At 40.7% G+C, this 23,692-nt stretch overlaps 1 protein-coding gene across 4 annotated transcripts; it reads left to right on the plus strand.

Moving 5' to 3' along the window:
* Nucleotides 1-1,640: 1,640 nt before the first annotated feature.
* On the plus strand, nucleotides 1,641-14,214 carry LOC119774132 (glutathione hydrolase 7). Of its 4 annotated transcripts, none has more exons than XM_038271502.1 (17): nucleotides 1,641-1,964; nucleotides 2,082-2,221; nucleotides 2,745-2,990; nucleotides 3,195-3,421; nucleotides 3,586-3,737; nucleotides 3,952-4,069; nucleotides 4,154-4,221; nucleotides 4,636-4,709; nucleotides 4,889-5,082; nucleotides 6,023-6,110; nucleotides 7,061-7,188; nucleotides 7,276-7,364; nucleotides 7,451-7,603; nucleotides 7,699-7,813; nucleotides 7,906-8,043; nucleotides 8,146-8,245; nucleotides 12,684-14,214. In XM_038271502.1, the coding sequence occupies exons 3-17, from the start codon at nucleotides 2,774-2,776 to the stop codon at nucleotides 12,854-12,856; spliced, it is 2,034 nt and encodes a 677-aa protein (XP_038127430.1). In that variant the 5' UTR covers nucleotides 1,641-1,964; nucleotides 2,082-2,221; nucleotides 2,745-2,773; the 3' UTR covers nucleotides 12,857-14,214. The 4 variants fall into 4 exon arrangements, with proteins under 4 accessions (XP_038127430.1, XP_038127429.1, XP_038127431.1 ...); XM_038271501.1 differs by having other exon boundaries at nucleotides 1,641-1,881; nucleotides 2,006-2,221; XM_038271503.1 differs by having other exon boundaries at nucleotides 1,641-1,881.
* Nucleotides 14,215-23,692: the final 9,478 nt, after the last annotated feature.

Consider the following 23,692-nt stretch of genomic DNA (forward strand, 5'->3'; position numbering starts at 1 on the left):
AAAGTCTGGAAGCATAATGTGTACCTTGCTATAAACCATGGAGCCAGCATGTTGGTTTTCAGAAAATCCCAAAAGAGAATGTGCTGTGCTTTAAGTAAACCCACCTATTAATGGATAAAAAGGGAGGTTTGGAAAGGGGTAGTCAAAATCTGGACCTAATTTACTTTAGATGCTGTGTTCCCTTAAACAGACTATAACTACCCAAAAACCATCCAATGTTGCTGAATTTAATGAATATACAATAAAAGAATGAACTGAATTACCAGCACATCAACATATAAACCTTACTGCCAAATATTGTGGATGGTTGATGGTAGCTGATGCTGTAAAATGTGGAACAACCAATTAACAAAATAAATGACATTACAATCTAAAAAAAACAACAAAAAACAAGAAACATTCTGTATTTATTTACAACTGAAAACATAATAAAGAGGAATATAAAAACAAACATGCAAAGGGACAAATATGTTCCCAGCATGCTTGTGACCTATCATCCATGGCAACTACAAATCAGGCTGTAATAGGAGGCAACCAGACACTAAGCCTGTTTTATGGCTGACTGAGAATTTGCACAGGCATGTTGCTACAATTTAAGATCATTACCCTCATGTTGGTGCAAGAGTTTACTATGAGCCAACAAAATGAACAAAGAAGTCTGGATAATTTTTTTTTTTTGCAGAAAAACTGACAGCAAATCCAATTGCCTCCAATTTAAGCCTGTTTTGAACAAAAAGTTCAATGAGGCCCGATCAGTCCAGAAATATAAAATATCGAGAAACAAATGTGTTCAAATGAATTCCAAACTCTTTTAAAGCACAGAAAGCACCTTTAAATTAACATTCTTAGTTTAAAATGAAATTAAGACTCATAACTACTGGTAGGATACAGCAATTCACACAGAGCTTACAATGTCCACAATGGTGCTAAATAGGCTTCATGACACCAATTCTTATTGGAAAAAAATGTGTTTGATTTAGTCAATAGATTTATTGATTTATTTTTTTGCCTTGTTCTGTTAAGTACGGAAGAGGATTACGGCCACTGAAAAAACAAGTTAACTGATTTTCAAATTTTATTTGAGTTTAATATGGCATAAAAGTCAGAATTCTAACTTTAATCTCAGAATTCTAACTTTTTTCTCAGTATTCTGACACCTAACAAACATGTTAGCATCAAGCCATAGCCATGTCTGTTTTAGAATCTCTCTGGTTTTAATGACCTTCTGCTCTTCCATTATTGAAATGGCATCACCGGGGACCCCCCGGGCACGTAAAACGTCGCCTAATTCCGTTATTTTCCACCAATGTGTTACTGGCCCTCCCAAACAACTCACATCTTTGTCAGTGAAGCTGAGTGCTCCCACATCTCTTCCTTCATGGTGCCCATCTACATTAAGATCCAAAATTCTGAGATTAAAGTCAGAATTCTGAGAAAAAAGTCAGAATTCTGAGAAAAAAGGGGAAAAAAAGGATATATTATCCATAACAAAATGCCCAGTAGATACATTTACATTCAGTATTTTATTTATTTTTATTTCACATGAAGTGAATACTCTAAACAAAGAGGGAGAGAGAGTGAAAGTAACTACAGACTGACATTTGAAACTATTGCAGTCTTTCTCTGTTCTCAGCGGACAAAGAAAGAGCAAATACTTAAATGGGAGGGTTTAAAGCTGAGCTGCACCTGCTGTGACCTGTTTATCCACTTTATCCAGTTTATCAATACTCCCAGGCGGGGACGTATAGTATGACCTAAGAAGCCCACCCCTCACCCCTCTGGACATTTTACCAATGTAGATGTGCAAATAGCTGCAGGATTTCCTATTCCCAGAAACGCAGATTTCAGTCGACCTTCAAGGCCTCCACTTCATCCTTTGAAGTAAGTCTGACATTGATATAGAGAATACATCCGCCGCACCTGAAGAATATATGGAGGTTATTTACAATTTCTTCCCCATGCAGGTATCGAATGTTTCTGAAATTACCATTTGGATATATTTAAGGGCATTTTAAAAACTGTGAGACACACTCCAGGAATTAACCCCAACAAGTCTTACCGGTTGTGCCGACACTCAATAGGAGGCGAGCTTCAGATCGCTGAGCTGCGGCTGCTGTGCGTCTGACTGCGGGGAGTGATTCCGTCCTTCTTCCTCACCTGCTCCGTTTAAAAACAACACCAAGGAATACCTCTACTAAACAACATGTATTTTACAACAAAGGTAGGCCTTCAGCATATTTATACGCTCTTAGAAGCAGCGCTTATATGGAGAGATGCGTTAGCTGGTAGCGGGGCTGGAAATAATGCGACTGTTTCTAATCTAAACAAACATATTTGTTAATTTACTTGTTCAGAAAACGTGTTGTCTCATGTGTTAAATTGTTTAAATCCTACCAGAGCTCAGTGAAGGAAAGTGCTTATCTAAAAGTAGTCAATCTGCATGGTTTGTTATTATCCTCAGGCAAATGCACCATTATTGGAGCGACACGCATCTTCTCCGGCCTTCTATAAATATTTTCCAATCAAATCCAGCTGCGATTATCTTAAAAGTGCCAACAATTCATTAAAAACTACAAATCCCTGCTTGGGAATTTGTATTAGCTTTTAAATAAAGGAAGCTGCAGGTTCCGGATTTCAGCGTCATCGCAAACACCAGTAGCGCATATAGGAGGAGGAAATATCCATAAATCTCTCTGTTTCACGACACGTTCGTACAAACATGGATTTTCTGGCTTATTTTGAAGATTTAGAAAGCAAGGATCTGCTTGAAGTCATGAACAACCCTGCTCCAGAAGCTGTGGCAGCCTACCCGGCTGGAGGTGCTGTGGATAAAGATGCCAATCCTGAAACAACCCTGGGAAGCGCCTACTCTCCGGTGGACTACATGAGCATCACAAGCTTCCCCAGACTTCCAGAGGATGAGATGTCTGGAGAAAACACCCTCAAAAGCCGCAAAGATGATGACAACGTCCTGAGTGAGCAGGACACAGGTGGGTGATGTCAGGATGTCAGCATAAGCTTATCTTCCCAGTTCATGTTACATCTAAAGTTGATACCATTGTAATAAATCAGTCACAGAGGATTAGTCTTAATAATTTTAATACATTTTGTAGTCATTTAGAGGGGGAAAAAAGTCAAATTTTTTGTACCATTGTTTCCACCTGCTTTTTTTCCTTACTTTTCACTTCCTACAGACCCAGATCTGTTTCTGAAGTCGGCTCGCCTGCAGCGTCTCCCCTCCTCAGCTTCAGACCTGGCCGGCCAGGATGTTGCCTCGCTCAGGGAGACCACCATTGACCCTTTTACAGAGGACTGTGCCTGTCAGCGGGATGGCCTGACAGTCATAATCACTGCCTGTCTCACCTTCGCTACTGGGGTCACCGTGGCTCTTATAATGCAGATCTACTTTGGCGATCCACAGGTACTGATCTGGTATTGCTAATTTAATGTGAGCCACACTGTAACACCGCTGCTTCTCTCAAAGTAATAATTATAAGATTATGAGAAACTTTACTACACCCATATAAGTTATTTCTTAACAGAGGTGTACTTCCTTCAGCTTTATTCTCCGTTTTGTGTTTTAAGGTCTTTAACCAGGGAGCAGTGGTGACGGATGTAGCTCAGTGTACATCTCTTGGGTTTGATGTTTTGGCAAAGCAGGGGTCCAGTGTGGATGCTGCCATTGCTGCCTCTCTATGTTTGGGAATTGTGCATCCTCACACCTCTGGCATTGGAGGGTGAGTTATACAAACGGCAGCGCTTAACAGAAAGTTCCCTATGAGCCCTTTTATAGTTTTAAATGTTCATCTACAAACTTGTTTTTGTGTAAATGGAGGGTAATTCATGCTGCATATTTGTAAAGTAAAAAAAAGCTTGCATTATCTTGGACATTTTTACATAAAAAGATGTAGTTTGTGAAACTGTTTCCTGCATTGGTTCTTTGATGTTTAGTGGAGGCGTTATGTTGGTTCACAACATCCGTAAAAATGAGACAAGAGTGATTGACTTCAGAGAGACCGCACCGTCTGCCATCCATGAAGACATGCTTCTCACAAACCTCGACCTTAACGTAGGTTTTTTACCGCTTTGCATTAGCCAGCTGACGGTCTCTCTCTAATGCAATTAACATGTTGTTCATATGATGTGTTTTCAGTCTGGATTAACCGTAGGAGTGCCAGGAATGCTAAGCGGGATGCATCAAGCTCACGAGCTTTACGGCAGGTCAATATTCAACGTTATTCCTTATAATACTTGATATTAGCCATTATATGGTGTCAATATTACATTAAATTTCATCTTTTGTATTACTGATTTAATTGCTCTTTTAGTTGCCTTAGTTTTTTACATTATTTAAATTAAATAAAAAATATTTAGTATATTCTATTATATTTAAACATTTTAAGATGACTTCAGCCACAAATATTTTAAGCCAGGGTGTTCAGATAAGAAATAGCTTGATCTGTGTGATCTCAGAGCTAATTTGTCAATATTGCTTTGTCGGCTTCTGTGTTAATATCATTTTTTAGCATATTTTATAACACTTCATATCTTGGTTTACCAGTTTGAAAGGGTTACCTTAGAGTGCTAGCATGTTTATTAGTTTTTTTGTTGACTTGATCTTCTGTTTTCTGCTAGGATACCATGGAAGGATGTTGTTTCCATGGCAGCAGATGTTGCCAGAAATGGATTCAATGTGACTCATGATTTGGGTAATTATAGATAATTATCAGGCCAAACACTGGGGGCAGCTGATTGTCCTTACTGTTACTCGTTTGTGCATATTGAAGCAAAGCTCATTGCTAATGCCCAAACAACATAAAGTGAAGGCACACAAACTTCTGACGTAATCTCATCTTGCTCTCTCTTTTATCCATTTGTTATTTTGCAGCGGAAGCTCTGAATAAAGTGAAGAATCAGAATGTGTCAGATGCATTTCGGGATTTGTTCCTGCCCAACGGTCAGGCTCCCCTGTCAGGACTGTTTACCAGACGTCTTGATTTAGCAGCCATTTTGGATGCCGTTGCAGATAAAGGAATATCAGAGTTCTATACTGGGGACCTGGCAAAGGAAATGGTGGCTGCAGTAAGGGAAAATTATTTAACTCTGATTATATCAGCAAGTTACTAACTCTGCATAGTGTCCATCCAAAAATCACTTTTATCCAGCTGGGGCCAAAAGACTAATTGTACTTTCATTTTGTTGTATAATTCACTCAGTAGTCATTCACTACATGAGGTGGATTATTAAGTTTAATAACATAGGGACAGCAATATCACAAACAGCTGGTGCAGTAAGACACATTCAAATAATCTACATAAAGAAAAGATTTTGGACAAATACATGATGCTACAGATTGGAGGTCTTTGGTGGATTAGCTGCAGATAGCATGATTAATGTTGAGGAAATGATATTAATACAATATTGTTGTTATTATGAACCGAAACACAGAAGCTGCTGTTGCTGGAAGTCAGAACATCATATTTAGTGGTCAAGTTAGCGAGCACTTCATTCAAAACCTAAAAAGATTTGTGGATAGGTGTCGATACGTCTTGGTTTGCGAATTAAGAACTTTCCTCTGCTTGATCTTCCATAAACACCAGGTTTTAATTCATAGATATCCTGCAAACACATTCGATCACTTGTGCTGTATGTCTCTGCAGTTCAGCAGTGCTCTTACCCTTTAATTTTATTTGGATCTATCTCGCAAAACCTTTACTGTGGAGTTGGATGAGATGGTTCTCAATAAAACAGCGAGGAAGGAAAGTGCTGACAGATACTACAGTCCAGTCAGACTGTTTTATTTCCAGGACGGTGAAAACATCTGATCTTTGTCTTCCATGAACAATTAGTGTTATGCAACAGGATGACATGTTTAACCCTAGCAAGAAAAAAAAGTCACAGTTTAAATAGAGACATTAAAGCTGGAAGCTGTACAAGATCCTGCTTACTTTGTTTCACAAATAAAATATGCTAAAAAAGCAACACCTGTAAGCATGTTTAACCTGATTTGACTTTTTAACAGGTGGAAGCTAGAGGCGGTGTCCTGATGGAGGAGGACTTTGGGAACTACAGTACTGTCATACAAAAGCCAGCAGAGATCACCTATCAAGGTATAGGATCATAAATTTTTTTAGACTTTAGACAGATTTTATTTGTCATTTTGTTTACACAAGTGTAAAACAAAAATAAATTTCGTTTGGAAACAGCTCACTGGACAATTTCATCTTTTAAAAGTGGAGCCTTGAAAAATAGTAAAAATGACTGTATATTTTTTTTTTTATATCCACCTGATCTGTCTGAGGAACACCTAAAGTACAATATTGACTTAACCTGGTCTGGCTCAGTGTAATGTTCCTTTGTGTGTCCAGGATCTCTCTTAGGTTTGACACAGTTGGAGCTGATACTGTATTTCCTAGAAAGAAAACAATGATATTATTTACTATTTAGTAGGGCTGAGTGATACAGCTTAAAAATCTAATGTCTGATTTTTTTTTCCTACCAAATCTGATTCATCTTTTTTTTTCTCAGTTAAATTTCATAATAAAATTGAAAAATGACATATAAAGCTTTCAAAACTAGCTTTGTTTTCAACCATCTCCCCTAAAAGCTGACCCTAAATAAAGGGCAACAAAATTGAAGCAGTGAATCACTGCTCATACTTTTGTTTTGGTCTTACTAAAAACAATGAAAATGTAAAACTCAGTATTTGCAGATAGTTGTGTCACACAGTGAGTTAGTGTATCAGTTATGAGTAACCATCTAATAAAAAAAAAAACTGGTGAACTGATGTCACTTTATGTCACTTTAAAGACGTGAAAAATTATTCCAGATTTTTCAGAAATAAAATCTTTATGAACCAAAATCTGATTAATCAATAAAATAGTTTTATTGGCCAGTCCTGTTATCTACATGATTTTATATTATTAACTGTACATGCGCTTGTTACTTTAAATTAATGAATGTGCATATAGGCATTTTGGCTACAACAGTAGAACTAATCCAGATGTCTTTCTCCACTTTAGACTTAATATATGTTCCATGTTGTGATTGTTTTTTGAAGGACATCATGTCATGGCAGCCCCAGCCCCACATGCAGGTGTTGGTTTGATCACTGCACTCAACATCCTTGAAGGCTACAACATTACGAGCCAAATGCCCAGGAATAGCACCTACCACTGGATTGCAGAGGCAAGTTATAGTTTAACTAAAAAGGAATCCTGATTCTAATTTCTTTCTGATTTCTTATGTTTTACTTTTTGCATCTATCCTACCCAGGCGGTGAAGATAGCATTGGCCCTTGCCAGTGGGCTAGGAGACCCTATGTTTGACGCTTCCGTCTCAGAGATTGTTGATAATATGCTAAGGTAGAAATCAACCCTCCTTCTGAAAGGCTAAACCTACTTCCTGCTCAGTGACACTTTTAAAGAGCTCCTACCTTTTGGTCTTCCAGTAAACCACAGGCTTCCGTTCTTCGCCAGATGATCAGCGACTCCCAAGCGTTCCCTGTCAGCCATTACACTTCAGCATTTACAATGGAGGATGGTGCAGCAGCTGCACAGGTCATGGTCATGGGCCCAGATGACCACATTGTCTCAGTTGTCAGGTACGGCTTATTCTTAGTTTAGGACAAAATAAAAATTAAGAATCAATAAACAGAACAAGTTTTAAAACTGATATTTGTGTGATTATATATTTTAGCTCACTCAACAAACCGTTTGGCAGTGGAATAGTGACGTCTTCAGGAATCCTGTTGAATAGCCAGATCCTGGACTTTTCTTGGCCTAATAAAACACTGAGCTCATTACCTAACCCTGTATGTATAGCATTTATTGTGACATATTTTTTTCTTTAATTATCAATTATATTTTCTTATGGCTCTAATCTTTGTTTTCCTTCTTTCTGCAGCATAACAGCATACAGGCTGGAAAAAGGCCCATGTCCTTCCTGATGCCCACAGCAGTGAGGCCAGCTGTGGGGTTATGCGGGACATATGTAGCTGTTGGTTCTTCCAACGGAGAGAAAGCTCTCAGTGGCATCACACAGGTTATTTATTCACTCTGAGTACACTCACACTTAACTCTACTAAAATTCATGAACACCAATTTATTTTTGATTTAATTATAAATTGTTCCTACTCCTCCACAGGTACTAATGAATGTTCTATCTTCACGCAAAAACATGAGTGACAGTTTAGCTTATGGAAGACTCCATCCACAGCTGGAGCCAAACACACTCCTGGTGGACGGTGAGTTTTTTCCCCCTCCAACTTAATTTTTTGTCCGATTTGGCAAACACATTGAATTAAGATTTTATTTCTAGGTCATTACTAAAGTATCATATAGGTAAAAGTTAGATCTCAAGATAAGGAGAAAATAATAGTAAAGTATTTAGAATGAAGATAAGACTTTTTGATGAAGCTTTAAGTTTAATTTAATGTGTTAAGTAAAATGTATTTCTTTAAACTACCAATAACTGCTTACCATAGTTTGCCCCTCCTGCTTCTGCTTGAAATATGTACTGTTACTGACTGCACCTGTCCATATGTGTAGACCTTTATCTGCACTCTTTGTAAAGTAGATGAGTACACTTATAAGAAGGAAGCTTCACTCTAGCAAACAAAAGCACCAGGTATCAGGTGTCTAGTTATCAGTGCTGAGCAGAATGTAAAGAAGGCTTTAAATGTCTGTGCTGCACTTCCCGGGTTGTAAAACAAACAATACGATCAGCCAATATTTTGATTTTAAAAAGTAAAAAGAATTGTTCCAGCTACGTGTCTTGTCTGGTCCAAGACACATACACAAATGATTCAGGTATTTTTAATACCTGAGTCATAGACCTAGCTTACAACCCAACTTTGAGAATAGATTAACAGCAATTTTTTTCTAGTGCCCGATAAGGGTCTGGCGTTAGCACAGCACGTTAATGGCCCACCACAAATGATTCAGGCATTTTTTATAATAAATTTATATATATATACGTACTCACAATCAATAACTTTACTAAAATAAGATCTTATCAATCAGTAGCTTTAGTGAAAGAAGAACTGATTTTTTTTTTACCATAATTTAAGCAGATACACTCCCACTCTTTTGTTGTTTTAATGTTAGTTTCTGCTGAGACATTCAGAGATTAAATTAATCTAAAGTTAGCAATGGACCTTTGGTTTCATAAGATTTATTTTTAGAAAGAATTTAAAATGATTTTAAGTGTTTCTTCTGCTAAAATACTATTTTGTATTTTTCTACTGTAATTTGCATGCAAAATGTCTTGTCTATTTGATTACTTTTTTTTTATACTAACAAATAAGGTTGTTATTATTAATTAGTCTGTGCTTAAGAGATTTTTTTTACATAGCAGTTTTTTTTTTTATCCTTCAATATTTTTTTTACTTTAATTACATTTTTGAAACCATAAAAAATGTGGGTATCTATCCTCTGCTATGCTGTGTGTTTCTGCATATTAAATAGCTAATAATGGTGGACCGCCATGACTGGGTTCTCAGTCCTGCCTTGGAGTCTGGACAGAAATGTATTCACCCAGAGAAAAAAACTCCCATGCACAGATAGAACAATTCTTTTTCATAAAAATACAGAAATATCAGGGCCCTGGGGAATTCCTTTAAACTATATCCAACTTGAACAATATTTTTTTATATGTTTCACCTTTTTCAGTTAATCAGAGTTTCTAGGAGAGTCTAAGGTTTATTGCTGCACCTTTGTTTTCCTGGGGTATGAACATGTCATGTAGAGATGCACAGATCTGATATTACTATCTGTATCACTCCCAATAGTAGAAAATTCTGGATCTGGTAACATTAAAACTGGCTTGATCTTTAGGGGCAGATGCATTCAGTTCATTATCATGAAAAAATTATAATAATAAGTTAGGTTAAAAATATCTTTAACAGCAGAAAAGTTTCCCCCTGTCTTTGATTAAATAAATACAGTCAAGTTGAACCTTTAGAGTTGCTGTTTGCTTTTAGGGTGGATTTTTGTCCCGTCAACATGATTTACTGATTTTATGACTTTCTTCTCTGATGAATCACAAGTAGCCTTTTAGGATATGCATGCGTACATTCATGCATCTCATACTCGCTTGTAGAAAAGAGAGCTTCTAATTCAATTCAGTTATTAGAAAACATTAACAAACTTCACTCTTGGAAAACTGCAGCTAAGATGGGATATTGTGTTCACCTTGCCTCCATAAAACTATCAGATACTTCCTTATTTCAGTTGGTCGTTTTCGCTCTGCTGCAAATGCAAAACTGTAACTTGAAACAAAAGTATGAAGAACACTGCAGACCAGTGTTAGGCTTAGCGGAGGAACTGCAATGATCTTGGCCCAGTTCTCTTCTAAAAGCTTTAGAGACCCTTTCAGTGTGTACAGCATCAACTCTTCCTTCAAATTCTATGAAAGGCTGGAATACTGCACCTAAAAACTGGAGATGAGACAACACATGTTTGTCCAGTGAAGTAATGATCCAACCCTCTCTGGTAATAAATACTATATAGAGGGCTAAGCATAAGAGAGGACCCAGTACTTTGGAGGCTGTATCGCTGGCAAAATGAAGGTTATATATAGTACTTAAAACATACACCAGAAATGTACTCCAATTACCGTATTTTCACGACCATAAGGCGCACCGTACTAAAAGGCGCAGTCTCAGTTATGTGTCCCATTTCTGTATTTAACACACACATAAGGCGCACCGGACTATAGGGCGCATTTTTTATATACAGGTACATGTCCTCTACTACCTTTAAATAGCTCTACTGCGTATTTTAAAAATACAGCGGGCCCAAAACTGAGTATGACTGTGCTTTAGTCATGTATTTATTACAAAGTATTAATCAAACCTGGGTGCTGGCCGTGAGACAGACACATAGCAGATGACAGCGCTGTGATTACTCCTAAATTAACTTAAAATCCTGAAACCTGCCGACGGAATATGTTCGCTTTTATTGCCGGTATCCTGGTGCCTGCACTGTAAATTATTTAGATGAAAAACACCTGCCAGCCGCCGCGGTGAGGCTGCTGTCGAAGGGAATTCTGCTGTCGGTGCACCGCTGGTATGTGGGGGTCTGAGCGGCTCCGACAGAAATAGATAATCTGGATGAACTGACTGCAATTAAGTTTTCAGGTGGCCTTTCTCACTTAAAAACATATTAAAACTACTTTATTCCCCCTGATCACAGCAAATATAGCTGCAAGATTTAGATTATTTAGATGAAAAAACACCTGCCAGCCACCGCGGTGAAGAGGAGGAGACCCGCCCAGAGGCTGCTGTTGAATTAAGTTTTCAGGTAGAAAAATAGAGCGGGAGCAAAACTGAGTATGTTTGTGCTTTATTCATGTATTTATTACAAAGTATTAATCAAACCCATCAAAGTCATCATCCTCTGTTTCTGAATTAAACAGCTGCGCTAAATAAGACATGCCAGTTTCCCATTCTTCGCTGTCAGTCACTTTCCGTGCAGCGCGGCTCCTCAGAAATAATGCCGGCTTTTGCGAAAGCTTGAACAATAGAGTCAGCAGACACGTTAGTCCAAGCATCAACAATCCATCCGCAAACGGTGGCGTAACTTGCCCGGCGCTGCCTTCCACTTATCCTGAAACTGTGGTCTCCGTCTGTCATCCACCGCTCCCACGCCGCTCGCAGCCTTACTTTGAACGGCCGCTTCACACCGATGTCGAGCGGTTGAAGTTCCTTTGTCAGACCCCCGGGATAACGGCGAGCACAGCGTTCATTTGATTCACCTTTTTTTCACATCGGCTGTGAGATGGGCACGCAGCGATGGTGATGCGTGGAAAAAAGCACCTGGTCTCCTCACATACACCTGCCTCAGCCACGCTTTCATCATCTCCTCATCCATCCAGCCTTTTTCATTTGCGTTAACATCATATGTCATCAGAGCGCTGTGTCTGTCTCGCTGTCAGCTCCCAGATCAGCTTCTCTGATTGGTTGATGCGGCGCGTCCAGCAGCAAAACTTCAATTTTTCCATCTCGAGCAGCAGCAGCGCGTTGGCGGTGCGTCAGATGCTTAAACGATCCCGACGCGCTGCACCTGCAGCTCAAAACGCGCTGCGGGACCTTTTGCTGCACCTATACGCGCGTCAACCATTGACTTTGCATGTAAACTCGCTGCTTCTGCTGCACCTGCTGGGTCCGGTTCACACCGATGTCGAGCGGTTGAACAGCGAGCACAGCCTTAATTTGTTTCCCCATGTTTTTCACATCAGCTGTGAGATGGGCACGCATGGAGTCACATATTAACAGCGATGGTGATGAGTGGAAAAAAAAACACCTGGTCTCCTTACATTCAGCCACTCTTTCATCATCTCCTCAATGAACACACATAAGGCGCACCGCACCATAGGGCGCACCGCACATTTTGAGGGGAAAAAAAGACGTTTAAGTGCGCCTTATAGTCGTGAAAATACAGTAGAGTTTTTTTTTGTTCCTAATGCAATGTTTGAATATGCTCCTACAATAAAAGATTATGATCCTGATAAATGTATCTTAAAGCTGTAAAATACTGTAAGGACTAATACAGTACAAACAATTCAAACATGTTTTGACTGCTGCACCCATTAAGAGCTTTGAATTGCAAGAGACGACAATTTCTAAATCTTAAGTCTCAACCTTTTTTATCATCTTCTTTTGTCTACTACCTCTTCTACAGCTGAGTTTTTAGAGGACGACGTGGAGCTGCTGCAGGCGAAAGGACACATGGTTGAAAGGATGGACATTCTTTCCTTGGTGGAGGGCACACGGAGAACCAATGATCTTATCATCGGGGTGAAAGATCCCCGTAGTGCCGATGCCTCTGCCCTCACTATGTCCAATATGCCTTAGTTCATTGCTACCTCCATCATCCTGATATTTCTCTAAGGAAGGAAGTAAGGTTGTTTGCTAAATGAAAATATTAATGAATTAACGTTGAAAACATCTTACAACATGAAGGTTTCTTTGAACTAACATTGTCAGAAGCTAATCCACTTTTAAAATGCTAAAACACTCACAAAGAAAATTATAAAGTAGCTCCACTTTAATGTTGTTGGTAGTAGTGCACCTAGTGTCACGCCATCAAGTTGCGCCCTGTCACAGCATATCCAATTATCAAAGTGCACGAACATCCCAGAAATGGCGTAAAAGTCAGCTGCTTGTATTATACACGGTGATATAAAGTTTTGTTGAATCAATGTGATGCATTTTAAGGAAGGGAAACAGAAGTATGAACAGTATGGTGAAGTTTATTCTAAAGGTGGTGAAGATGGAGGTATTTTTCACTATTTTAAGTTGTGGCATAGAGGTGTTTTGCACTAGAAATGGACCTTCAGGACTTTTGAGGGATTTTTTTTTTATCAGAGAGAAGATCTCCTAGACCAAAAAGTCATAATTTATAACACAGGCATGGCATGCACTATAATGAACTGCTTTGTTACTGCATTTCACTTTTTAAAACAAATAACAACAGAGGTCTGTGTGCAAAGTTTTACAGCTGTTACAAAGCTGTGCTGCGATTTACAGAGCATTAGCATTCCAAAACGAACACATTAGCTCCTCTGCTCTTTTTGTGGCTTGTAAATATGATTAAATGTTATTTGGTAAAGTAACTGCATCTTTAACTGTTGCATTGACATGCTGGGACCATGTTGAGACACTAACACAAAACACGTGTTCTCCAATCTAACTTTACATAAACCCTTCAGTTCCATTTTTGTTACTAAGATCATTTAAATAGGTTCACTCTTGGTTTTAGATGTAAATAATTGTGAAATGCAGGTAAAATAATTTGATAGAAAAAAGAAGATTAATTTGAAGGTAATATGTTCTCCGAATGGGAATGCTTGTATTATTTTGAAATAACTTAATGTGATTTCTATTTTTATAGTAATGTTTATTTAGATCTACACCACAGTATCGTTATTGTTGCACATACTTATCAGTGCGCCTGATTTGTGAAGCGGTGCCGATGTGTTAGGTACAAGCAAACTTTGTTTGCATATTTTATCACTGTAACATAAATACTAATCTCAACTGATCACAGTAGTTCTGTTTTTTAAGATTTGGATGGTGTGGTGGTTACACTTTTGCACGACTGATGTTAGCTTTTTTCTGTGTTGATGTATGCTTTTTTTTTTATGAACTCAATCCAAAACACAGGAAATGAAACAGCACACGTCCAAACAATAAAGAATGTTTCACAACTTGTTTCTTGTTTCAAGTTCACTTATATTTATTTGATATAGTGTGTGTCTTTCTGGAAAAATAATATGTATATATATATATATATATATATATATATATATATATATATATATATATATATATATATATATATATATATATATATATATATATATAATCTGGGCAGTGTGAACATGAGATCAGTTACAGCAAGGTACAAACCACATTATACTGAAGAAATTGAAAAATATGATTGGTTGAAAGGTTTAGAAGAATTCTGACTTTTTTCCCATATTAGACTGAAATAATATTTAAAAATCAGTTAACTTTTTTTTTTTTTTTTTTTCCAGTGGCCCTAATCCTCTTCTGTAGGTAATATTTAACAGGCTATTCTAATTTGAAATCAAACATACAGCATCTGGCAAAAACTATTGATATGTATGGTAAACCCCTGAAATCAATCCAGAAAATGTTATTCAAAAATGAATAAAAAAAAGAAGAAAAAAAAGACCTTGACGCCTGATGGTGGAATTAAATAAAAATTTTACGCCGTTGCTTGTTCTTCTTCCTGATATGAACTTTTATTTTGGTAAGTGACCGGAAGTCTTTCTGCTAGGACCGGTTGAGGGCTGGTGGCTAGGAAACAACAAACCGGTTTGGGCTTTGGAGGAGAAAGGCAAGGCGGGAGAAGGGCTGAACGTTGGCGGCTGGCATAAACTGGTTTGTGACTGGACTGCTATGGCGTCTCAGGGTGAGGATGAAGGAGATGATGAGATGGATTTAGTTGGCTGGACTCCTGTGCGTGGTAGTAGAGGGTCGGGAAGAGAGAGAAGAGAAGGGAATGTGTCAGAGAGACAAAGTAGCAAACGGAGTCTTGAAGGAAATAGTTCGGATGAAAATAATGCAGTTTGCAAGAGGATTGTTTGTGAGGAAGCTAAACTAATAATAAAGTTTAGGAAGGAGGATGAAGGTATTCATCTCAGTCCATTAGCTCTGTCGAAAGAGTTAAAAAAGAAGTTTGGAGAGATGACATTTGCTAAGATCCTTAGAGATGGAAATCTGTTGGTTACAGTAAGAAATGAAGAACAGAAGAAAAAAGTAATGAGCGCCCAGAGTATTTGTAAAAAAAATATTACACAGGTAAAGATTGTGGGAGAGGATAAAGTAGTAAGAGGGGTGATAAAAGGTATTCCGGTGGAGGAAGATCTGGAAAAGTTCCGATGCAGTATTTATGGAGGAAAAGTAAGCAAAATTAAAAGATTGATGAGAACAGTTGAAGGTGAAAGAGTGGAAAGTCTCTCTGTAATGTTGGAGTTTAAAACAAATGTTCTTCCTGAAAGGGTAAAAGTTGGGTGTATGTGCTTTCCTGTAAGGCCATATATCCCTCCGCCTCTCAGGTGTTATAAATGCCAGAGATATGGACACATCGCTGCAGCAATGTTGGGGAAAACAAAGATGTCCAAAGTGTGGAGGAGAGCATAGCTATGATGAATGTGAAAATGGGAAGGAAACTTGTTGTAATTGTGGAGGGCAACATAGAGTGACTTATGGGGGATGTGAGGTCAGAAGAAAAGCAATGGAAATCGAACAAGTAAAAGTCACTAGTAATATACAGGTGCTGGTCATAAAATTAGAATATCATGAAAAAGTAGATTGATTTCAGTAATTCCATTTAAAAAGTGAAACTTGTATATTATATTCATACATTACATACAAACTCATATATTTCAGATGTTTATTTTGTTTAATTTTGATGATTACAAATGACAACAAATGAAAATCTCAAATTCATCATATCAGAAAATTAGAATATTACTGAAGACCAATAAAAACAAAGGATTTATAGAAATGTTGGCCAACTGAAAAGTATGAACATGAAAAGTATGAACATGAAAAGTATGAGCATGTACAGCACTCAGTATTTAGTTGGGCCTCCTTTGGCCTGTATTACTGCAGCAATGCGGCGTGGCATGGAGTCGATCAGTCTGTGGCACTGCTCAGGTGTTATGATAGCCCAGGTTGCTCTAATAGTGGCTTTTAGCTCTTCTGAATTGTTGGGTCTGGTGTATTGCATCTTCTTCTTCACAATACCCCATAGATTTTCTATGGGGTTAAGGTCAGGAGAGTTTGCTGGCCAATTAAGAACAGGGATACCATGGTCCTTCAACCAGGTACTGGTAGCTTTGGCACTGTGTGCAGGTGCCAAGTCCTGTTGGAAAATGAAATCTGCATCTCCAAAAAGTTGGTCAGCTGCAGGAAGCATGAAGTGCTCTAAAACTTCCTGGTATGTGGCTGCGTTGACCCTGGACCTCAGAAAACACAATGGACCAACACCAGCAGATGACATGGCACCCCAAACCATCACTGACTGTGGAAACTTTACACTGGACTTCAAGCAACGTGGATGAAGTGCCTCTCTTCTTTTCCTCCAGACTCTGGGACCTTGATTTCCAAAGGAAATGCAAAATTTACTTTCATCAGAGAACATGACTTTGGACCACTCACCAGCAGTCCAGTCCTGTTTCTCTTTAGCCCAGGCAAGACGCTTCTGACGCTGTCTGTGGTTCAAGAGTGGCTTGACACAAGGAATGCGACAGCAGAAACCCATGTCTTTCATACGTCTGTGTGTGGTGGTTCTTGAAGCACTCACTCCAGCTGCAGTCCACTCTTTGTGAATCTCCCCCACATTTTTGAAGGGGTTTTGTTTCACAATCCTCTCCAGGGTGCGGTTATCTCTCTTGCTTGTACACTTTTTTCGACCACATCTTTTCCTTCCCTTCGCCTCTCTATTAATGTGCTTGGACACTGAGCTCTGTGAACAGCCAGCCTCTTTAGCGATGACCTTTTGTGTCTTGCCCTCCTTGTGCAAGGTGTCGATGGTCGTCTTTTGGACAACTGTCAAGTCAGCAGTCTTCCCCATGATTGTGTAGCCTATAGAACTAGACTGAAAGACCATTTAAAGGCTTTTGCAGGTGGTTTGAGTTAATTAGCTGATTAGAGTGTGGCACCAGGGGCCATCAATTTTGAACCTTTTCACAATATTCTAATTTTCTGATATGATGAATTTGAGATTTTCATTTGTTGTCATTTGTAATCATCAAAATTAAACAAAATAAACATCTGAAATATATGAGTTTGTATGTAATGTATGAATATAATATACAAGTTTCACTTTTTAAATGGAATTACTGAAATCAATCTACTTTTTCATGATATTCTAATTTTATGACCAGCACCTGTAAGTTATGCAGAAGCTGCTAAAAGAGTGAAGCCAAAAGAAGTGATAAAGAAAGTTCAGCCAAATCCAACACCAGAACAAAAACAGAGTGGGATGGAAAATGTGCTAACAATTGAAAATATTCTGCTGTTCATTGCATATGTCATAAATTGTACGGATCAAGTTAAACAAAAAACAGAAAAAATCAAAATAATTGTGAAAGGCCTCTCTCAAGGAGCTGGGTTCCAGAGCCCTGGCTGTGCGTAGAGGAGAGCCCAACTATTTCTAGCTGGTATCGCTCCACCTCCCGCACAAGCTCGGGCTCCTTCCCCCCCAGTGAGGTGACATTCCACGTCCCCAGAGCTAGTTCAAGCGCCCGCGGATCAGGTCGCCGAGGTCTCCGCCTCTGGCTGCCGCCCAATCCTCTTTGCACCGGTCCCTCATGGTTCCCCCTGCAGGTGGTGGGCCCACTGGGGGATGGCCTCGCGTCGCTCCTTCGGGCTGGGCCCGGCCGGGTCCCGCGAGGAAGAACCCGACCACCAGGCGCTCGCCGACGAACCCCAACCCCAGGCCTGGCTCCAGGGTGGGGTCCCGGCTCCGCCGTACCGGGCGACGTCACGTGCCTCGTTTGAGTCCTCGTCATAAGGGTTTTTGAACCGCTCTTCGTCTGACCTGTCACCCAGAGCCTGTTTGCCTTGGGAGACCCTTCCAGGGGCATTTAGCCCCTGACAACATAGCCTCTGGGATCACCCAGGCACTGAAACCCCTCCACCACGTTAAGGTGGCGGTTCAAGGAGGGGGAGAGAGGCTGGACTCTCTTCTACTCTGGAGTTACCCGCGAGGAGAAGCGGAGGGCGGGGGTGGGGCTGCTTGTCTCCCCCCAGCTCAGCCGTCTCGTGTTGGAGTTCACCCCGGTAGACGAGAGGGTCGCCTCCCTTCGCCTTCGGGTTGGAGGGAGGACTCTGACAGTTGTTTCGGCCTATGGGCCGAACGGCAGTACGGAGTACCAGGCCTTCTTAGCATCCCTGGGGAGGGTGTTAGAAAGCGCCCCTCCCGGGGATTCCATCATTCTGCTGGGAGACTTCAACGCCCACGTGGGAAACGACAGTGACACCTGGAGGGGCGTGATCGGGAGGAACGGGCCCCCAGCTCTGAACCCGAGTGGTGTCTCATTATTGGACTTCTGTGCAAGTCACGGATTGTCCATAATGAACACCATGTTCAGGCATAAGGATGTCCATCGGTGCACTTGGCACCAGGACACCCTAGGCCGAAGGTCGATGATCGACTTTGTAGTCGTATCTTCTGATCTTCGGCCGCATGTCTTGGACACTCGGGTGAAGAGAGGGGCGGAGCTGTCCACCGACCACCACCTGGTGGTGAGTTGGATACGCTGGAAGAGGAGGAAGCCTGAAAGACTCGGCAGGCCCAAACGTGTAGTGAGGGTCTGCTGGGAACGTCTGGTGGAGCCCTCGGTCAGAGACTTGTTCAACTCCCACCTCCGGGAGAGCTTCTCTCAGGTTCCGAGGGAGGTTGGAGACATGGAGTCCGAATGGGCTGTGTTCTCTGCCTCTATTGTCGATGCGGCTGCCCGTAGCTGTGGCCGTAAGGTTTGCGGTGCCTGTCGTGGTGGCAATCCCCGAACCCGGTGGTGGACACCGATAGTAAGGGATGCCGTCAAGCTGAAGAAGGAGTCCTATCAAGCCTGGCTGGCTTGTGGGACTTCTGAAGCAGCAAGCAGGTACCGTGAGGCCAAGCGTGTCGCGGCCCGGGCGGTTGCAGAGGCAAAATCTCGGGCCTGGGAGGAGTTTGGAGAGGCCATGGAAAAAGACTATTGGTTGGCCTCAAAGCGATTCTGGCAAACCGTCCGGCGCCTCCGGAGGGGAAAGCAGTGCTTCACTAACACTGTTTTTAGTGGGTGTGGGGAGCTGCTGACCTTGAAGGAGGATATTGTCGGGCGGTGGAAGGAATACTTTGAGGATCTCCTCAACCCGACAGACATGCCTTCCGTGGGGGAAGAAGAGACGAGGTGCTTGGGGCTGGGTTCGTCCATCACCCAGGCTGAAGTCACCGAGGTAGTCAAAAAACTCCACGGTGGCAAGGCTTCGGGGGTGGACGAGATCCGACCTGAGTATCTCAGAGCTCTGGATGTTGTCGGGCTGTCATGGTTGACACGTCTCTTCAACATCGCGTGGAGGTCGGGGACAGTTCCCCTGGATTGGCAGACTGGGGTGGTGGTTCCCCTCCACAAGAAGGGGGACCGGAGGGTGTGTTCCAACTATCGGGGAATCACACTTCTCAGCCTCCCCGGAAAGGCCTATGCCAGGGTGCTGGAGAGGAGAGTCCGGCTGATTGTCGAACCTCGGCTGCAGGAGGAGCAGTGTGGTTTTCGTCCTGGCCGTGGAACGGTGGACCAGCTCTACACCCTCTGTAGGGTGCTTGAGGGTTCATGGGAGTTTGCCCAACCAGTCCACATGTGTTTTGTGGACTTGGAGAAGGCATTCGACCGTGTCCCTCGTGCTGCCCTGTGGGGGGTGCTCCAGGAGTATGGAGTCAGGGGCCCTTTATTAGGGGCCATCCGTTCTCTGTACAAGCGGAGCAGGAGTCTGGTTCGCATTGCCGGCATTAAGTCGGACCTGTTCCCGGTGCATGTTGGACTCCGACAGGGCTGCCCTCTGTCACCGGTCCTGTTCATAACTTTTATGGACAGGATTTCTAGGTGCAGCCAAGGACCGGAGGGGGTCTGGTTTGGGGAACAGCGGATCTCGTCCCTGCTTTTTGCGGATGACGTAGTTCTGCTGGCTCCCTCCTGCCAAGACCTACAGCGTGCGCTGGGGCGGTTCGCAGCCGAGTGTGAAGCGGCCGGGATGAGAATCAGCTCCTCCAAATCCGAGGCCATGGTTCTCGACCGGAAAAAGGTGGCTTGTCCCCTTCGGGTTGGAGGGGAGTCCTTGCCTCAAGTGGAGGAGTTCAAGTATCTTGGAGTCCTGTTCACGAGTGAGGGAAGAATGGAGCGGGAGATCGATAGACGGATCGGTGCGGCTGCTGCAATAATGCGGACGCTGCACCGGTCTGTCCTGGTGAAGAGAGAGCTGAGCGAAAAGGCAAAGCTCTCAATTTACCGGTCGGTCTACGTTCCTACCCTCACCTATGGTCATGAAATTTGGATCATGACCGAAAGAACGAGATCCCGGATACAAGCGGCTGAAATGAGCTTTCTCCGCAGGGTGGCTGGGCTCTCCCTTAGAGATAGGGTGAGGAGCTCGGTCATTCGGGAGAGGCTCAGTGTAGAGCCGGTTCTCCTCCACATCGAGAGGAGTCAGTTGAGGTGGCTTGGACATCTTCTTCGGATGCCCCCTGGACGCCTCCCTCGGGAGGTGTTCCAGGCATGTCCCACCGGGAGGAGGCCCAGGGGACGACCCAGGACACGCTGGAGAGACTATGTCTCTCGGCTGGCCTGGGAGCGCCTAGGGCTTCCCCCAACAGAGCTGGAGGAGGTGTCTGCGGAGAGGGAAGTCTGGGAGTCTCTGCTTAGCCTGCTGCCCCCGCGACCCGGTTCCGGATAAAGCGGGAGACGACGAGTACGAGTACGAGTACGAGAATTGTGAAAGGGGCAGAGAGGTTTTTTGGTAAAAAGGACATATCCTGGGAACACATAAATAAGAGACTAGGGGCAGAAGGAAAGGCAGGAGGACAGGAAGACAAAATCTGAACATCTTACAATGGAACGCTAGAAGCCTTATTGCAAACGGACAAGAGTTTAAAGGATTTGTTAAAGAATTTAAAGAAGATCTAGATATTATATGTATTCAGGAAACCTGGCTTAAAATAAATCTTGATTTTGTTATAAAAGGATATGAAAGCATAAGAAGAGACAGAGAGGGAGGATCTGGAGGAGGGTGTATAACATTCATAAAACAGGGAATTCAATTTAGATTACTGGCTAAAGGTAAAGATTTAGAATACATTGTTACTGAAATTTGGACAGTAAATGGGCCATTTAAAATAATCAACTTCTATAATCCATGTAAAAGACTTTCAATAGATTTAATGGAGGAACTTGGGGTATATTTAGAGGGTAAGGTTATATGGTGTGGGGACTTTAATGGACATAATACATTATGGGGTAATCATAATGACCAAAATGGGGATATAATAGAAGAAATAATGGATGTTAAAAATTTGGTATGTCTAAATGATGGAAGTGGAACCAGAATCAATTTTAGAGATAATACAGAGTCAGCAATTGATTTAACATTAGTTTCAAATTCTATAGCAGGTGTTTGTTTATGGCAAATAATCAATAAAACAACTATAGGAAGTGATCATTATCCTATTTTGATTGAAATAAAGTTAAATATAGAAAGGTATTGTATAAAAGGGATAAAGAAATGGTGTTTTAGGTCAACAGATTGGAAAACCTTTAGGAATAGTAGTGAAATGAAAATGTTAAAAGTGGATATGAGTGGTAGTATTGATGAAATAAATGTTTCTATATGTAATGCTATCTTAGAAGCTGCTAATCAGGCTATAAGGAAGAAAGGTGGGGGAAGGGAAAGAAGGTTGGTGCCCTGGTGGACATCAGAATGTAAGGAGATTATCAAGAAACGAAATAAAGCTTTCAAATTATTAAAAAGAAATCACAATTTTCAGAATCTGACTAACTACAAGAAATTACAAGCGAATGTAAGAAGAATTATTAAAAATGCAAAAAGAGATTATTGGAGGAGTTTCTGTAATTCAGTAGGGAGGGAGACAGATATTTCTAAGGTGTGGGCAACAATTAAAAGGATGAATGGGATTAAAAGAACGAGTGGATATCCAATATTAAATGAAGGAGAAATAACAGCAGTTACTGACAGAGAAAAGGCAAAAATGTTGGTAAATACCTTTGTTAAAATTCATAGTTCTGAAAATATTAGTCAAGAAGGGAAAAAAGGGAGAGAAAAGACTATTTTGGAGAACAAGTATTTATTACAGCAAATAGAAGATACAAATGAACCGTTGAACATGTTGTTTACAATAACAGAACTGAATAGGGCTTTTAAAAAATATAAATTATCAGCTCCAGGAAAAGATCCAATTTATTATGTTATGATTAGCAACTTAAGTGAATCTTCTAAAAATATTTTATTAGAAATGTATAATAGGATATGGGAAGATGGGGAATTGCCAAAGAGTTGGAAGGAGGCCGTGATTGTTCCAATCAGAAAACCAGGGAAAGATGAATCAAAACCAGGAAATTATCGGCCAATAGCTTTAACATCCAACTTATGTAAAATAATGGAGAGAATGATAAATGAAAGATTAATATATTATATTGAAAAGAAGGGACTTATATCATCTTATCAGAGTGGTTTTAGAAGAGGTAGAGGTACAATGGATCCAGTTTTGTGTTTAGAGCATGAAATTAGAAAGGCACAGGTGAATAAAGAAAGTGTTGTGGCAGTATTTTTTGACATTGAGAGAGCATATGACATGATGTGGAGGGAAGGGTTATTAATTAAAATTAGAAGAATGGGTATAAATGGTCATATGTTTCGATGGATTAAAAATTTTCTAGAAGATCGACGAATACAAGTGAGGATAGGGGAGGATTATTCTGAGAGTTGGAAAATTGAAAATGGAACACCACAGGGAAGTATAGTAAGTCCGTTGTTATTTTCAGTGATAGTTAATGATATGTTTAAAGAAATAGAGGATGGAATGGGATTCTCATTATTTGCAGATGATGGAGCAATGTGGAAAAGAGGAAGAAATTTTGAATTTATTGTAAAGAAACTTCAGGAAGCAATTTCAGTTGTAGAAAAATGGTCATATAAATGGGGTTTTAAATTCTCAGTAGAGAAAACTAAAATAATGTTTTTTACAAGGAAAAGAGTTGATGAAAAAACTAACTTAAAATTATATGGTCAGGATTTGGAAAGAGTTAAACAATTTAAATTTCTCGGGATGTGGTTTGATGAAAGAATGACATGGGGTGTGCACATTAAGAATATAATCGATAAATGTAGGAAGGTAATAAATATAATGAGGTGTTTAGTTGGAACAGAGTGGGGAGCTGATAGAAAATCATTAAAAGCTATTTATACTGGGTTAATCAGGTCTGTCCTTGATTATGGATGTATAGTTTATAACTCAGCAGCAGATACAAACCTCCATAAGTTAAATAGCCTTCAACATCAGGCTTTAAGAATATGTACTGGCGCTTTTAGAACTTCTTCAACAGCAGCATTACAGGTTGAAATGGGAGAAATGCCACTTAAAGTTAGAAGAGATCAATT

The sequence above is a fragment of the Cyprinodon tularosa genome, unplaced genomic scaffold, assembly GCF_016077235.1.
Source record: "Cyprinodon tularosa strain WSP-4 unplaced genomic scaffold, ASM1607723v1 ctg8, whole genome shotgun sequence".
Lineage (NCBI taxonomy): Eukaryota > Metazoa > Chordata > Actinopteri > Cyprinodontiformes > Cyprinodontidae > Cyprinodon > Cyprinodon tularosa.

Bases quoted from the DNA above. Each gene is read 5' to 3' on its own strand.
- LOC119774132 (XM_038271502.1), top strand. From the start codon at position 2,774: ATGAACAACCCTGCTCCAGAAGCTGTGGCAGCCTACCCGGCTGGAGGT. The intron at 4,070-4,153 runs GTAGGTTTTTTA...ATGTGTTTTCAG, and splicing joins TCACAAACCTCGACCTTAAC to TCTGGATTAACCGTAGGAGT. The intron at 8,246-12,683 runs GTGAGTTTTTTC...CCTCTTCTACAG, and splicing joins AAACACACTCCTGGTGGACG to CTGAGTTTTTAGAGGACGAC.